General features: G+C 40.6%; 1 protein-coding gene across 1 annotated transcript in view; it reads right to left on the reverse strand.

Moving 5' to 3' along the window:
* SIAH3 (siah E3 ubiquitin protein ligase family member 3) overlaps positions 1–2,618 on the reverse strand; it is an 82,918-nt gene extending 80,300 nt beyond the window's left edge. The window contains exon 1 of the mRNA XM_012506912.2: positions 2,365–2,618. Coding sequence (XP_012362366.1) covers positions 2,365–2,499 — 135 coding nt within the window. The 5' untranslated portion in view covers positions 2,500–2,618. The remainder of the gene's footprint in view (positions 1–2,364) is intronic.
* Positions 2,619–16,559: the final 13,941 nt, after the last annotated feature.

Raw genomic sequence — 16,559 nt, forward strand, 5'->3', positions numbered from 1 at the left:
CATCACACTCCGGGGACTTTTGTGGGGTGGGGGGAGGGGGGAGGGACAGCATTAGGAGATATACCTAATGCTAAATGACGAGTTAATGGGTGCAGCAAAACAACATGGCACATGGATACATATGTAACAAACCTGCACATTGTGCACATGTACCCTAAAACCTAAAGTATAATAATAAAAAATTAAAAATTAAAAAAAAGAACTAAAAAAAAAAAGAGTGTAAGTGAAAAAATGAGCCATGGCCTCTCAAAGCATATGTCATCCATTTTTATGTTGCTGATTACATGATTTCTAAATTGCCTGAAGGTGTTAAGTGACAACTTTTGTAATTGCTATTGGAACTCTACAAATTATATATACAATAACATACATTATTTTTAGAAGAGAGTTATGAAACACCTCTGATACCTCTTTTCAGTCTCAAAAGCTGAGGTGGAGAAAGGGCAGATATTCATAAGCCCATTTAAAAGGTGAGGAAGGGAAGGCTCAAAGAGGTGGAAGAGGAGTTCAAGTTCACACAGCTGGCCAGAGATGACTCAAGGCCTCCAACCCTGACTCTAAACTCCTGGGTCAGGGCAGCAAGACGACTTGTCAATATCTAGGCAGACATCATTGAGAAATATACACAAGTGGTTTCCCCTCACTCCACACAGAGACCTTAACACCTCTCTATTCTCCATCATCAGCTGCAGTCAATGAACCATATAAATTCAAACTCCAGTAATGCTAAAGTCTCATAAGCAATTTTTAAAGGTATTAAAATACGAAAGAGAAGTAAACAAAATTTCTTGCCGCAGGGAACTAACTAATGCAAAGTGACAAAATAATGGAAGTTTGAATGCAGTCTCAAAAGTGGCCATAAAATGGAATTCAGAATTGTATTTTAATGTGTGTACTATATACTTGCTTTGCCAAGGATGACTGGTAGTAAATTCTCATTTATAAAACTAAGCTATAGAAGCAAAAAAAGAAATAGTGGAATGAGAGGAAAGAGCGCGCAGGCAAGAGCAAGTGCGAACGGTTGCATGCGATGGCATTCGTCACAGCTGGGGTACCAGAAAGAGTCAGATCCTAGGTCAGATGCGCCATAGGGGTCCCAGGACAGTCCATTTGCCCTCCCCCAGGACTGGCCTTGGCATGTAACCCCAGCAGCTCCAGGCAGCTGTCTTTCCGCGGAACTTCTAGGAGTGGGGACACCCATCAGCGCTGACCTGCGGGGCTCCAGCTGAGGACTGTCTGGCCGTGGGAGTTTATAAAGTCATGGACAACAGGCAATGCTCTTCCTGCCCAATAGCGGTGGTCAGAGGGACAGATCTAACCTCACAGAGACTGCCAGGCACTGGCGCCGCAGACATGGCCCCTCCCGCCGGCATTCAGTCCTTCCTGCCTTACACAGGAGGACAGGAAAGGAACTTCCAATGAGTCCATCTTTTATGTTAGGAGACAGGCAAGGTGCTGAGTTTCCCATCCAGGGAGTTCAGCTGCACCCTCTCCCCAGCCCCCACCCCCCTGACTTCCCCTCCCCCCTACCACCCCTAGCCAGTGGCCCATCGTTCCTTTCCCAGTCAGTCTTGGCTGTGATGTTTAGCGGCTCTGCCGGACCCCATATTTTGTCTGGTCTCTAAAGGGGCACTGACCTGAGGGTACAAATGCAGAGGCCGCGGGGCAGCTAGGCAGCGGCGAGCAACCCAGCACCCAGCTGCCTAGGGAGTTCCAGGCAACGCGGCAGCAGCTCGGAGCTGGTGTCATTATTACACAAGCCAGGCAAATCCTGCTCCAGTACACCGAGCGCATCTAACCAGCAGGAAGGAAATAAGCCAAAATCCTCCCGACACCACACAGACACACACACACAAACGTCTGAGGACAAGGACACTTTGCAGAAAGAACCCTACCCCCACCCCACCAACCTGCAAGTCCCTGTTTCAGGATTCCTCACCCCCTAGTAGCTTCTAAAATCCTCGTTTGACCACCTCTCCCAACACATGGGACAGAGAGCAATTTGGCTAACTTCAAATCCTGTCTCCTGAGCACTTGCCAACAAATATTAGGGGGAGTGATGGGGACGTCCCCCTGTTCCCTCCACCACCCTCACTTCTGCCCCCCACGCCACTCTCAGGCTGACAGCGTCGGGGAAAGACACCAGACCATCAGTCCAGTTTTTCCTGCCAGCTGGGGAAACAGCACTCGGTCACCCGGAGAGCGAGAGTGAGCCGAGGCAAACACGCCGGGTTCCAGACACCGTCCCAGCCCCCGCCACCTGGGTTTGCAAAGGGCTGCACGCGTTCGCGGGACGGTCGCTGCCGCCTCCGAGAAAGGACTTGAACCTGAGCCCGGTGAAGGTAAAATGACACAGCGACTCACCTTTAGGTTGTGTGTGGGGTTGACGACACAGACAAGTTGCCCGGCAGCGGAGAAAACTCGTTTAGCCTTGTAGTGCTGAAACCGGAGATGAATGAGATCTAATACAGCCCCAAAGCACTGGGTAAAGAAAAGCATCACAACTTTTGGGGGGTTGTTGGTCCGGGAAGGCAGCGGAGGAAGCTGTAAGTCCTTGGGCCCTGGAAGGAGCGCAGCCTCTGAGACAACTCCGCTCCAGCCCGGCTTAGCGCGCCTTCTTATTCATCATCAAAATAAGACGGTTAGAATCTTGCAGCAGTGAGGCGGCCAATCAAAAGGACAGAAATGTTATCCTTGAGGTGCAGAGACAGCCAATAACAAATGCCTTCCCTACCGAAACTCCCTGATGAATTGAGCCTGGCGGAGAATGTATTATTGAACATTACCATAGATCAGCACATTGCATTTATCTTGTGATTACAGCCAACCATACCTAATGCTGGGGAGATAGGCTGACAAAATTGATTGCTTAATGTGTCTCCATTTATTAATTGACTTAATTTAACATGAGAGCCTTTCTTAATGCCCTGGCAAGAACGTAAAGCGTTTAAGCCGCCAAATAGTACAACACCCCGCTCCAAAGTAGGCAGATGGATAACGCAGATCGTGGCTCGACTCACCAGAGCTGCTTGGGAGAAAATATAATATTACTAGACTCTGATTCCAGATAAGGACTTGGCAGCAGCAAAAATGTGTATCTTTCAATCTTGCGTTCTGACTTTCTGCAATTTGGATTACAGCCCCTTGATAAATCTTACTCTCCACTCTTTACCAAAGAAAAGAATTCCTGACAAATGCATTTGGAGTTGAGGAGTGGAAGGAAGCACATACATATATATTACTATATATATATATATTCTTTTTTCAAAATACTGTGATTACTGAAGTCTGAAAGTATTAAAGGATAAAAATGCACAGAGTATGCTTCAAAAAAGAATGAAATCCCTGATGCATGAATGCACACACACAGAAAAACCTACACTGAGAGAAAAGAGGCTTGTAAATCAGCAAAACAATTACAGATGCAGAGAACCTTTGCTTGTCATTCATTTGCATATTGGTGGGCAGCAAATTGCTAATTAACCACTAGATTGTTGGAGACATTAAAATAGAGATTAAGGATGCACATACCACATCACTTACTTGTTTCTGCAAATGCTAGCAGCACATTTCTGTGCTGGCACAGGCAGAGGGCATTCCAGTCCTCAGATTGCAAACCTGTCCTTGCTCCCCAGAACAGGGCTGGTGGGGGGCGCGGGAGGCCGCTGGTTCTTTTTTTTTTTTTTTTGAGACAGAGTCTGGCTCTGTCCCCCAGGCTGGAGTGCAGTGGCACCATCTCGGCTCACTGCAAGCTCTGCCTCCCGGTTTCATGCCATTCTCCTGCCTCAGCCTCCCGAGTAGCTGGGACTACAGGCGCCTGCCAAGCCGCTGGTTCTTGAAGAAAGATTCCTAAGCAGTACTTGAAGGGCTTTGGGTTTTTCGGGACTAGCTCTGATGGTTTAGTCTTTGCAGCTAAAGCAGGGGAGTTGAGTGTGTTGTGTTTTCCCTCTTCACTGGTTGTTTCTCTGTTGAGAAGTCAGGCCAGATCCAGTGCTGCCTGGAGCAGGATCAGCCCCCACTGTGAATTGTACCCTGTGAGTGTGAGCCCCCTCCCGCGTGGTTCTTGTTCTGCTCTGGCTACAATGCTTGGGTTGTAATGTATGCAAAACATATGCACACGTGGAACACCTACGTCTGTGACCTGGTCAGGCAATTAAACTAACAACAGAATAACATACAGGATAAAAATAATGCACAAGTATATTGATGCCAGGACAGAGCCCAGGTTGTTCATTTTAACTTGCATTTAAAACCAAACCAATGTTTTAAGAGACAAGCCGAACACCAATTGAAAATGGAAACTTTGCACTTTTAAAATAATGACACTGGCACCAAACTAGAAGATGACAACATTTGAACTGATTAGAACCTCATCAATGTGATTTTTTATAGGACATGAGTCCCTGGAGCCACTTGTTACATGGCATATAATAAGAGTTGCTGGCCCACAATACCAGAATCTGCTTTCTAAAGTTTGAATTGTCCAGAAAATAAACTGTCAGCAATTCATTGGGAAAACATTTAATGTCCTTTCATTGGCTTACTTGTTTTAAAAACTAAAAGTGTGTAGATACTCCCATAGATTCCTTAAAGATATATTCGTAATTCAGAAAGGTTCAAATTTTTTTTACATCTTTGGCTCTAGTGGAACAATTGTGTTGATTTTTTGTTCTGTTTTGTTTCGTTTTTCTTTACTTTTTAAAAATGTATTGTTTCTGTCATCCTGCTAGAAGTAAGTTCCATGAGAATGGGGATTTCTGCTGGTTTTTTTTTTTTTGGGAAAAGGTGTCTTTAAAATAAAATGATCGTATGCAAAATGAGGATGCCATCAAATAGGTCAAAGATCTATAACTTTGTGTTGATAATCTCATGCTTGTGCTTAAGATATAAAAATCGATGCTCCTTTAATTTTATCTTGATTTTTAAGAAATTAAAGACCTAATGCTTTTAGAGTAGCTTTAGGTTCACAGCAAAATTGAGAGAAAAGTACAGAAATATCTCATTTTGCCCCTACCCCCACACCTGCACCACCTCCCCTATTATCAACACCCCCCACTATAGGGGTGCATTTGTTACAATTAATGAACCCACATTGACACATCACCATCATCCAGAGTTCATAGTTTATACTAGGGTTCACTCTGGGTGTTGTACATTCTGCGGGTTTGAACAAATGTCGAATGACCCAAATCCATTGTTAGAGTACCATACAGAGTATTTTCACTGCTCCAAATATCCTCTGTGCTCTGCTTATTCATTCCGTCCCACCAACCTCCCCCAGCTCTTGGCAACCACTGATTTTTATGCTATCTATGCCATAGTTTTGTCTTTTTCAAAATGTCATGTAATTGGAGCCATATAGTATGTAGTCTTTTTGAATTGGCTTCTTTCACTTAGTAACATGCATTTAATATCCATGTCTATTCATGACTTGATAGCTCATATGTTTTTAACACTGAATAATATCCCATTGGGTGACCACAGTTTATTTATCTGTTTATCTACTGAAGGATATCTTGGTTACTTTCAAGTTAATTTTTGTGAATTGTGTAAGATCTGTGTCTCGATTCCTTTTTTAAATCTGCATACAGATGTCCAGTTTCAGCACCATTTGTTGAAAAATTGTTAGATTTACAACTATGTCTTCTTGGGTGCTAACGTAAATAGTATTGTGTTTTTAATTTCAAATTCTACTTGGTCATTGTTTACTTACAGGAAATCAATTGACTTTTATGTGTTAACCTTGTATTCTACACCTTTGCTATGATCATTTATTAGTTTGAAGTTTTTTTGTTGATTCTTCTGAATTTTCTATATAAATAATCATGCCATCTGTAAACAAAGGTAGTTTTATTTCTTTTTTCTCAATCTGTATAGCTTTTATTTCCTTTTCTTGTCTTACTGCATTAACTAGAACTTCCAGTACAATATTGAAAAGACATGGTGAGAGAGGACATCCTTGCCTTGTTTCTGATCTTAGTGGGAAAGCTTCTATTTTCTCACCATTAAATATGATGTTGGCTGTAGGTTTATTGTAGTTAGTATTTATCAAGTTGAAGAAGTTCCCTTCTACTTTACTGAGAGTTTTTATTATGAATGGGTGTTGGATTTTGTCAAATGCTTTTTCTACATCTATTAATATGATCAGGTGATTTTATTTCTTTAGCCTGTTGATGTAATTAATTACATGAATTGACTTTTAAATGTTGAACCAGCCTTGTGTACGTGGAGCAAACCCATTATTATATAGCTTTTTTCCTTTATTATAACCTCAGCCAGTTATCTTAACCTCACCAAGGCTCAATTCCCACAACTATGACATGGGAATAATAGACATTTATTTCTATTATAATAGAAATAAAAGTTTTCTAAGTGCAATATACTTAGAAGGGTAAATGTTCCTGATATTACCCAGAGACCAGAACTGGGAAGGTGAAGCCTGAAGGGCTGCAGAGTGCCGATCCATATCAGCCATGAGACTAGCAGCACACACCTGCTACTACAGATTCTTTCCCTGGCTTCAGACTTGAGCCCTAGCTCTAACTCTGTACCCCAAAACTGGCTTCTGTCACTCTATTTTAGAATATGAAGTACATCAATCTGTTCCTAGAGACAGTCTTAAAAATAATCATTCAATGGGCGATGTTTGGAACTTACCCTAATAATAAAAGTCGATGATTAGTGTCCCAAAATAGGGTGGCACAAACTAGCCTTGAGGTGCAGATTTGGAGTTATGATCACTTCTTATTACCAAGTTGGCTCCTTTCAAGAGACACACCAATCCCCTCATGTTACCCATGAAGCCTAGGACATCCCCTTCTTTTTTATGGCAACCAAATTTCCATATTACCTGTACTAGAAAGTGTCTGGGATTAACAATCAGACAAATCTGGATTCAAACCCTGAATTGTTAGTTATTGTTACTTTGGGCAAATTACTTAACCTCATTTATGCTTAGTTTTGTTGTCTGTAAAATAAAGCCATTAGTTTCACTAAAGCACAGTTTAAAAGTTAAATGAGTAACTAGAGATAAAATGACCAGCCAAATGCCTAGTTTTTGTGATAAATGTAGCAATGAGAAGCTGTCATCATCATTACCATCATTACCTTCTTCTTATCAAAAACATGTTTGTATAAATAACACAAACTACCAGTGAGGTTGTGGAACACCAAAACTCTCATATATTGTTAGAAGCCACTTTGGAAAACCATTAGGTATCATCTACTAACACTAAACATATATATATTCTATGACCCAGAAATTCTACTCCCCATACACAAACAACAGAGATGTGAGCATGTCCTCACCAAAAGATATGCACTAGGATTTTCATAGCAACATATTCATAAGAGCTAAAAACTGGAAATAACCTGAATGTCTATCAGCAATAACATGAATACATTACATTACTTTTCCTCTGTTAAATACCACATAGAAATGAAAAAGAATGAACTATTGTTACATGCAACAATGCAATAACACAAATGGATCTCACAGATATAAGTTTCAGGTAGAAAAGCCAGATGCAAAAGAATATGTACGTGTGATTCCATTTACAGGAAGTTCAAGGACAAGGTGACCTATAGTGTGAGAAATCAGGAGAGTGGTAACCTAGGCAAGGAGGGACAGCTGAAGGGCATGTGAGGTGGGCTTGTAGAAAGCTGGCACTATTCTGTCTTGATCTGTGTCCTAGTTTCATTAATGTTATGGATTGAATTGTTTCTCCCCAAAAATTCTTGCTGAAGCCCTAACCCCCAGCACCTCAGAATGTGACTTTGTTTGAAAATAGAGTCTTTACAGAGATCATCAAATAGAGATGAGGTCATTAGGGTGGGACATAATCCAATATGACTGGTGTCTTTATAAAAAGGAAAAATGTAGGCAGAGGCATGCATATAAGAGAGCACAGCCTGTGAACATGAAGGCACAGATTGGGGCAACACATCCACAAGCCAAAGAAGGCCAGCGATGACCAGCAAACTACTAGCAGGTCGGAGAGAGGCATGAAAAAACTCTTGCAACCCTCAGAAGAAACTAACCTTCCTGACAGCTTGATCTTGGACTTCTGGCCTCCAGAACCGTGAAACAATACATTTCTGTTACCCAAGCCCCACAGTTTGTGGCACTTTGTTATGGAAGCCTTAGCAAACTGATACAATGAGTATGTCCATTTCATGGAAATTCATCAGGCTGTGAACGTATGATCAGTGCACTTTTCTGTACATAAGATCTATGCCCTCTATAACACTAAAATAACCTGTGAATGAGCAAATAATTGAATTTTGAAATAGTGAAGTACTTCATAAAGATTTTTAAAAATCTGTTGAAGTAATCACAAGGGGAAATACTTGATTACATAAAATATTAAACTCCGTATGTCAAAATAATGTCTAACTAATAAAATGGAAATGTAAACAAAATATTGAGGATATAGCTGCAGCTAGTATGAGAAAAGCTTTACATTTCTAATGAAGAACTCTTGTACATGCATTTTAAAGAACTAAAATCATATAGAAAAAATAGACAAAGAATATGAACAGAGTACACAGAAGAAGTAATAAAAAGATGAGTAAGTAGGGAGTGATGAGGTCAACAAGATGGTAAAATAGGAGATCCCCACCCTCCATCCCCCACAAACTGAACCACCATCTATAGATAAAAATAGCTTTAGGAGAGTTCCAGAATCCAGCTGTACACATTAAATATGTACAGATTTTTGCATCTCAATCATACCTCAATAAAATAGTCTTAAAAATAAAAATTAATATGAAAATAAAAAAGTTCACCAGAACAAGAAATCAAAGAAATGAAAATTAAAACAAAATAACATTCTTTTACCTTTTAAATCAGCACTTTATATTTTTACTATTATTAAATATTATGTGAAAACGTATTTGAATATTAAAATGATATAATTATTTAAAATATTGTATTATATATAATATATATGTAACATATATTATATTATATATCAAGGGTGGGTCTATAGCAGTTATCCTATGATCATGCTACCATTGTATTAAGTGTATGTTGGAGGAGCATATATATATATCCAGTGCTGATGAATCTGTTATGAGGCTGACATTCTCTTCTGCTAGTGGCAAGAATAATAAAAACAAGCATTTAAATACTTGCCATATGTCAGGAACTATATTAAATACTTGGCCTATGTATTCAAGTACATATGTAGTCAAATATCTTATTTTTTTTCTTTACCACAAAACCATAAATAATGTTTGTCTCATTTACAGATGAGGAAGCTATGGCTCAGAAAAATCAAATAACTTGCCCAGGGTCACACAACTAGTAATTTGTAAAGGTAGGATTTGAGCCCAGATCTCTCTGATGAGAGATACTGAGATTTACTACCTCTGAGAATATAAACTTACTGAACCTTTTCCTTGAAAACAATTTGACAATATACACCAACAGCCTAAAATGGTTCCTAATTTTTTTTTTTTTTTTTTGAGACAATCTCGCTCTGGTGCCCAGGCTGGAGTGCAGCAGTGTGATCTTGGTTCACCGCAGCCTCTGCCTCCTGGGTTCAAGTGATTCTCCTGCCTCAGCCTCCTGAGTAGCTAAGACTATAGGTGTGTGCCACCACAGCTGGCTAAGTTTTGTATGTTTATGAGAGATGGGATTTCACCATGTTGGTCAGGCTGGTCTAAAACTCCTGACCTCAAGTTATCTGCCTACCTCAGCCTCCCAAAGTGCTGGGATTATAGACTTGAGCCACTGTGCCTGGCTGGTTCATAAAGTTTGACCTATTAACTAAATTTCTAGAAATCTGTTTTCATGATATAATCAGAATTTCAACAAAGATTTAAGTACAAGGATGTTCACTGTTGTATCATGTATACTACTGGGAAAAAAAAAAAAAAAACAGAAAGAGACTATATGTCCACAATAGAAGTAGACTTAAAGTATTTAAGGTATGTCTATCCACAATACAGAAAAAATTATGGCTATGAAAATATGTTTCTGTAAAAAATGTAGAAAGACATATGCATAGGCCAGGCGCGGTGGCTCACGGTTGTAATCCCAATACTTTGGGAGGCCGAGGCGGGCAGATCACGAGGTCAGGAGATCGAGACCACGGTGAAACCCCGTCTCTACTAAAAATACAAAAAATTAGCTGGGCGTGGTGGCGGGCGCCTGTAGTCCCAGCTACTCGGAGAGGCTGTGGCAGGAGAATGGCATGAACCCAGGAGGCGGAGCTTGCAGTGAGCCGAGATAGAGCCACTGCACTCCAGCCTGGGCGACAGAGTGAGACTCCGTCTCAAAAAAAAAAAAAAAAAAGAAAGACATATGCATAACACTATTCACTGAAACACTATTCATAAGGATAAAAGACTAGGAACCTCCAGAATATCCCTCCATAGGGGACTGGTTGAATAACTATACATATCTCCACAATGATGACCATTAGCCATAGAAGAAACTATTACCTCCAAATACTACTATGGAATTAATTCAGGTTATACTGGTAGATAAAGAAAGAAATATGAAGAATAGTGTGCATAATGTGCAAATGTTTATCTTCGAATGAGGAATACATGTTTATTTGAATAGCTATTTATGTTTTTTAAAAAGAAGAATAAATAAAAAACTGAAAACAAAGTTAATATACAGGAGGGAAAAGAAGAGGGCAGAGGATGCAGAAATGAAGCCAGACTTCTCTGAATATACCTTGTTCTATAGTTTGACATTGAAACCTTGAAATTATTTTATAAAATTACAAAACAAGAAATTCTTCAAAATTGCTTTTGACAAAAACTTGTCAAAAGCAAAATAAATCAACTATTTTTCAAGTTGGTGGCATAAGCACATAGAGAGAACAATTTTAATTGAATTTAGACATAGTAATTTGACTAGAAGTCCTTAGTAAGATACCATCAAAGGACAAAAACAAATGTGAAAATTTTAACTACTTTTAGTAATTTTATTGTTGGTAGTAGTGTTTGGGTAGTTTAAAAATATATCTTCACCTTCAAAAGGTAAAACCAAATTCCCCTTCCCTTGAAACTGGGCCATACATAGGGACTTCCTTCTAATAAAAAGGTGAAAATGATATTTGACTTCTGAGCCTAGATTGTCAAAGGAATTGCAGTCTCCCTGTTGTTCTCCTGGATGGCTTGCTCTGGGACCAGCCCTCATGCCATGAGGACATTCCATTAACCCTCTGGAGAGGCCTATTTGGAAAGGAACTAATATCTCCCTACCAACAGCCAGTACCAACTTGCCAGCCATGTAATGAGACACCTTGGAAAGAGACCCCAAAGTCTTGGTCAAGCCTTTAGATAACTGTAGTCCTGGCCAAATCTTTTAGTACAACTTTATGAGAGCTGCCCAGCTGAGCTGCTCTCAAATTTCTAACATACAGAAACTGTGACAGAATAAATGTTTAGTGCTTTAAACCACTAAGTTTTAGGGTAACTTTTCTCCAAGCGTAATTTGTCATGCATCAATAGATAACTAATAGAGAGTTTGCACCAGGAATAGAGTGTTTCCATCACTAAACCCTAAGATTTAGTAGTGGCTTTGGAATTGGGTAGTGGATAGGAGTTGGGAATATTAATGAAAACATAAAGGATCTTGAAAAGGCTTTTAGTGGAAGCCCAAGGTTGAGAAGAGTTTATTCTGTGTTTAATCTGAGTAAGCTACAATAAGAATCACAGGAAATCTGCAGCCTTGCAGGGACATGGAAACTATAATTCTCAGCATACTAACACAGGAACAAAAAACCAAACACCATGTGTTCTCACTCATAAGTGGGAGTCGAGCAATAAGAACACATGGACACAGGGAGGGGAACATCACACACCGGGACCTGTCAAGGGGTGGGGGGCAAGGGGAAGGAGAGCCTTGGGACAAATACCTAATACATGAATGGCTTAAAACCTAGATGATGGGTTGATAGGTGCAGCAAACCACCATGGCACGTGTATACCTGTGTAACAAACCTGCACATTCTGCACATGTGTCCCAGAACTTAAAGTAAAATAAAAAAAAATTTTTTAAAGGAGAATAAAGACCTCAAAAAAAATAATAATCACAGGAGATCCATGAAGTTTTTAAGAGAAGTAAATTGGCAGAAATATCAGGAGCTTGGACTGAAAGCTTGCAGAATCCATATAAAATCGAAAGAGGCCTTTGAACCCTCAAGCTTCTACCGGCAAGACGCAAGATCAGAAAACTATTCAGCAGAGAACATAGGCTACCTTTCATGGAAAAGAATGAATGACCTAGTGGGTAGAACTAAGGGCTCAAATATGGGAGCTGGGAGCTATTGGAAACTCATTCTCAGGTCTTGTGTTCTAATCAAGGAACTTCCAACATTTGCCCTGATGGATTTCAGAATTGCTATGGGTCAGGGACTCCTGCAGCCTCTGCCTCCTGGGTTCAAGTGATTCTCCTGCCACCTGTGTCTCCTGGTTTCTCCTGTTTTGAAAGGGGTAGGTCTATAGCAGTTATCCTGTGTTTGTGCTACCATTGTATTAAGGGTATGTTGGAGAGCAGGTGGCAGACAACTTTTCTCTTTAGATCACAGGTCCTCAGATTGTGAGAAACTGTACTCAAGGAGCTGAACTCAAGGAACCACAGCTAAGGAGTCTCTGTCACTCCTGGATCTGACTCAGATAACAAGATCCTGGACTGTGAACTGATGCTGTAAAGGAATAAGACTTTTGGGATCTTTGGAATTGGTGTGTGTATATTGCATGTGGGAGAAATGTAAGAAAGTTGCAGCCAGAGGGTAGGAAGAAATAGGTCTGCAAATTCTTTAACATTCCCCTTTCAACAGGAAGAGATGAATTCCTTCCCTTTGAAAGTAAGCCAGAAATAATGACTCACTTATAACAATAGAATGTGATAGACACAAAATTGTGTATTTCCAAAGCTAGACAATCAAAGGCATTGCCACTTACATCTTGCTCCCTAGAATCACTCACTCTGGGGGAAGCCAGACATCATGCTATAAAGACCCTTTTGCAGCTGCGTAAGAGGCCATGTGAAGGGCAGCCGAGGTCCTCTGTCAATGCCAGCATCAACTCAGCATCAACTCACTGGCCATGTGAGTATGCCCTGGTGGGAGCAGATCTCCCAGCACCAGTCAAGCTTTCAGATGACTGCAGCTCTGGCCAATAATTTATCTGCAGTCTTATGAGAGACCTTGTTCCAGAGTCATGCAGCCATGCTGCTTATCACTTGCGGATCTATGGAAGCTGTAATATAATTAGTGTTTGTCCTTGTGGCAAGTCACCAAGTTTTGGAGTAATTTGATGTGTGTGTATTGTTGATGAAGCAAATGAGTAATTATGTTGGTGTCATTGAAAGAAAGAAGTTACAGGTATAAGATGCATGAAGTGAAAAGTACATATATTGTAGTCCTGAATTTGAATTGCAATGATTGCAGTGGTGTATTTTATGTGGAGGAGGTGGAGCAGAGGTAAAGGAGATGGAGGAGAAGGAGAAGAGAAAGAGGGAGAGAAAGGGGAAGGAAAGGGGGAAGGAGGAGAAGGAGAAGAAGGTATGTTACTTAGTTCTGTCTACTGAAAAGACCTTTAAAAATGAGTACTGTAGGTCCAGGAGTGGTGGCTCACACCTGTAATCCCAGCTCACACCTGTCATCTGGGAGGCTGAGGTGGGGTGGATCCTTGAGCTCAGGAGTTTGAGACCAGCCTGGGCAGCATGAAGAAACCCCATCTCCACCAAAAATAAAGAAAATTAGTCGGGCATGGTGGCGTATGCCTGTAGTCCCAGGTACACGGGAGGCTGAGGTGGGAGGATCGCTTGAGCCTGGGTGGTGGAGGTTGCAGTGAGTGGAGACCGTGTCATTGCACACTGCACTCATACCTGGGTGACAGAGTGGACTCTGTTTCAAAAAAAAAAAAAAAAAAGAACACAGATTGTGGTTTCCACTTTCCACATAAACTTTCCCAACAACAAACAAACTAGTTATCTTTGAAGAAGTGGCTAGCTCTAGGTCTGAAGCAGAAAGTGTATTAGATGAGCCTAGAGCATCCCATCACCACAGAAAGTAAGGAAGCAATTTAAAAAGACAAGGAAAAAAAATACTAAGGTCTTGTTAAAGACTCAGAAGCGATCATGAAGAGGTTCTTACTTGCTGAAGATGGGACAATTGGAGCATCATTAAAATGACAGCTGCAATGGATTGAAACACACCAAACATGTTTAAGTCCTTGCATTCATAATGATACTTAAAATCTAGCTTGCTTTGGATTATGTTTGGCACTTAATTCATTCACGTTTTGATAACTGGCAAACAAAGGGAATAAATTGAGCATTTATCCTGCCTTTCTTGTATGAACTGCACCTTAGTATAATCAAATCGTCAGTGAGAAGTTTTTTCTTGCAGAAGTATTCTAGTTAATAAATGAAGAAATAATGATCAGATGAGGCTATTACCTTTTGGAGATTCCTAATGAAATAATGGTTCTGGGCAGTGACCCTCAATGGCTGCTGACCACACAGAGACAGACAACCAGGTACCGTGTCTCTCCCGGGAAGCTTATCATCCCACTTATGAAGTATGCTTGCCCAATTATCAAACGTGAATCTGATCAAACCTCTAGATTTAGCTACCATTTTTTTCGCAATTATAGGGGACAGAGGAACATTAGCAATGACAACATGAAAATCCAACTAGCAAAATCCAGATTGCAGGGAACCCTACGGGAAAACTGACCCACTTCTTTAACAAATAACAAACACATTGCAAAGAGAGAAAGATGGGGAGGGGAGAGAAAGAGAAAGAAATCATGTTTACATGATCTTTATAATGTGCAAAAAAGTCCAACATATATTAAGTTAGGAAAATTTGGATATAAAATTGTCTTTATAAAAAAATTCATCTTTTTAAAAAAAGAAGTATGCTGTACAGTATGAAAGAAAAAATACAAAAATAGTAACAGTCATTGTCTTCAGGTAGCAGGATTATTGGCAATTTTTAAAAAATTATTTTTAAAATCTGTTTTAAGAAGCAAATATTATTTTTATAATCACTGTATTATATCCCTTTTGGAATACGGAGAAATAGATAACTCAGTTTTAAAAATCAGTAAAAATCATACAGTTTTAAAACACTCTTTTTTTCACATCAAGGCCCTATGCTTTCATCCATTGAGATTCTATTTTCTACAAGAAAATTGACTAATCCCTTGGATTGTAATGTGTTGATGGGTCCCGTCTCCCTGGTAACAGGCATGTATTTTACCAGGGGTCTTGTGGGAAAGACCTGAACCCGAGGGAATGAATCGGGGCTCACCTTCCGGCTCTGAGATAGGAATGAGAAGTTCAGTTAGCCCTCGTAGAACTGTTCAGAATGGTCAGCAGCTGAACTATGTAGTCTGATTTTTGGTAGATAACAAGCAAAGGAGGCAAACAGCCTCCACACAGCCCGGTTGGGTACAGATGGTCCACGAGCAACAAGTTTATTCTGTAACGTTGCCAAGGCAACAGCAGCTGCTTCTGGCAACAAGGAGGGTGGTGGGAGGGGAAAACTGTGGGAATAAAGAGGCAGATGATTCTGTAAATTTTTCCTACGGAAATGGGAAAGAATATGATAAAACAGCAAACACTTTCTGAGTGAGCCTACTCCCTAGCACTTGATATGTCAACAATGAAAGGCAAATGGTGTTTTTCATATTATAATCCTCCTAGAACACAATGGGAGCCCAGTGGCTCTTGTCATGTTGTCATTTTCCCTTCCACGTCTCCAAACAGTGGTGGACAGGCTTTCTTACAGTTTTACCCCCTTGAGTGCTAACACACATTGATGTTTTTCTGTGACAGTTGCCGCGGCATCTATTCACATGGTTGAAAGATGCTTATTATGCTTTTACTTCGCCCGGACTTGAGAGGGAAGAAGAGAGGAAAGAAATAGCATTGGTCTTCTCCTCCTCCTCCTCTTTCTCTCCTCCCCTTAGCTCTTGCCTACAAATATTTCTACCTGCAAAGGAAGAGGATGAAGGCAGCAGAATGCGGCAGCAAGGAGGGAGCGAGAGATTATGAGAGGGTGCTAAAGAAATTTCATCCAAAGGAGAGAGTGGCCAACAGGATCCCCTCCAGAAGGCAGCCCTGAGACGGCCACTGGGAACCTGTGAAGAGCTGGGTCAGGGGCTCTCTAGGCAGGGCAGAGGCCAGTTCTACCTGTAACAGGTCCTAGAGAAGGATCCGAGCTGGGCATGAAGAGAGAGACATGGAAACAATCAGTGTGGAGAGGCTGAGAATCTAAGTAGTCCTACACTGGAGAAACAGAGTCCTAACACAGACATTTAGGTTGCTTGCAGCTTTTCGCAATTAAAAGAATACCCGAATGAGTATCCTTGTATATACATTTTGCTTTCTTGTCTGTAATTTTTTCAAGATAAATTTCTCGGAGTAGAATTGCTATGTACACACACATTTTTGAAGCACTTGCTATATATTTTCAAAGTGTATCCCAGGAATATTGTTCTGAGTCTCCTTCGGAACCTCATTTAGTGTGTTCAGAACCTGAAAGAGTCTTTGGGTGGTTTTCACTCACTCACAAGTAAGA

This window comes from Nomascus leucogenys, chromosome 5, assembly GCF_006542625.1.
Source record: "Nomascus leucogenys isolate Asia chromosome 5, Asia_NLE_v1, whole genome shotgun sequence".
NCBI lineage: Eukaryota > Metazoa > Chordata > Mammalia > Primates > Hylobatidae > Nomascus > Nomascus leucogenys.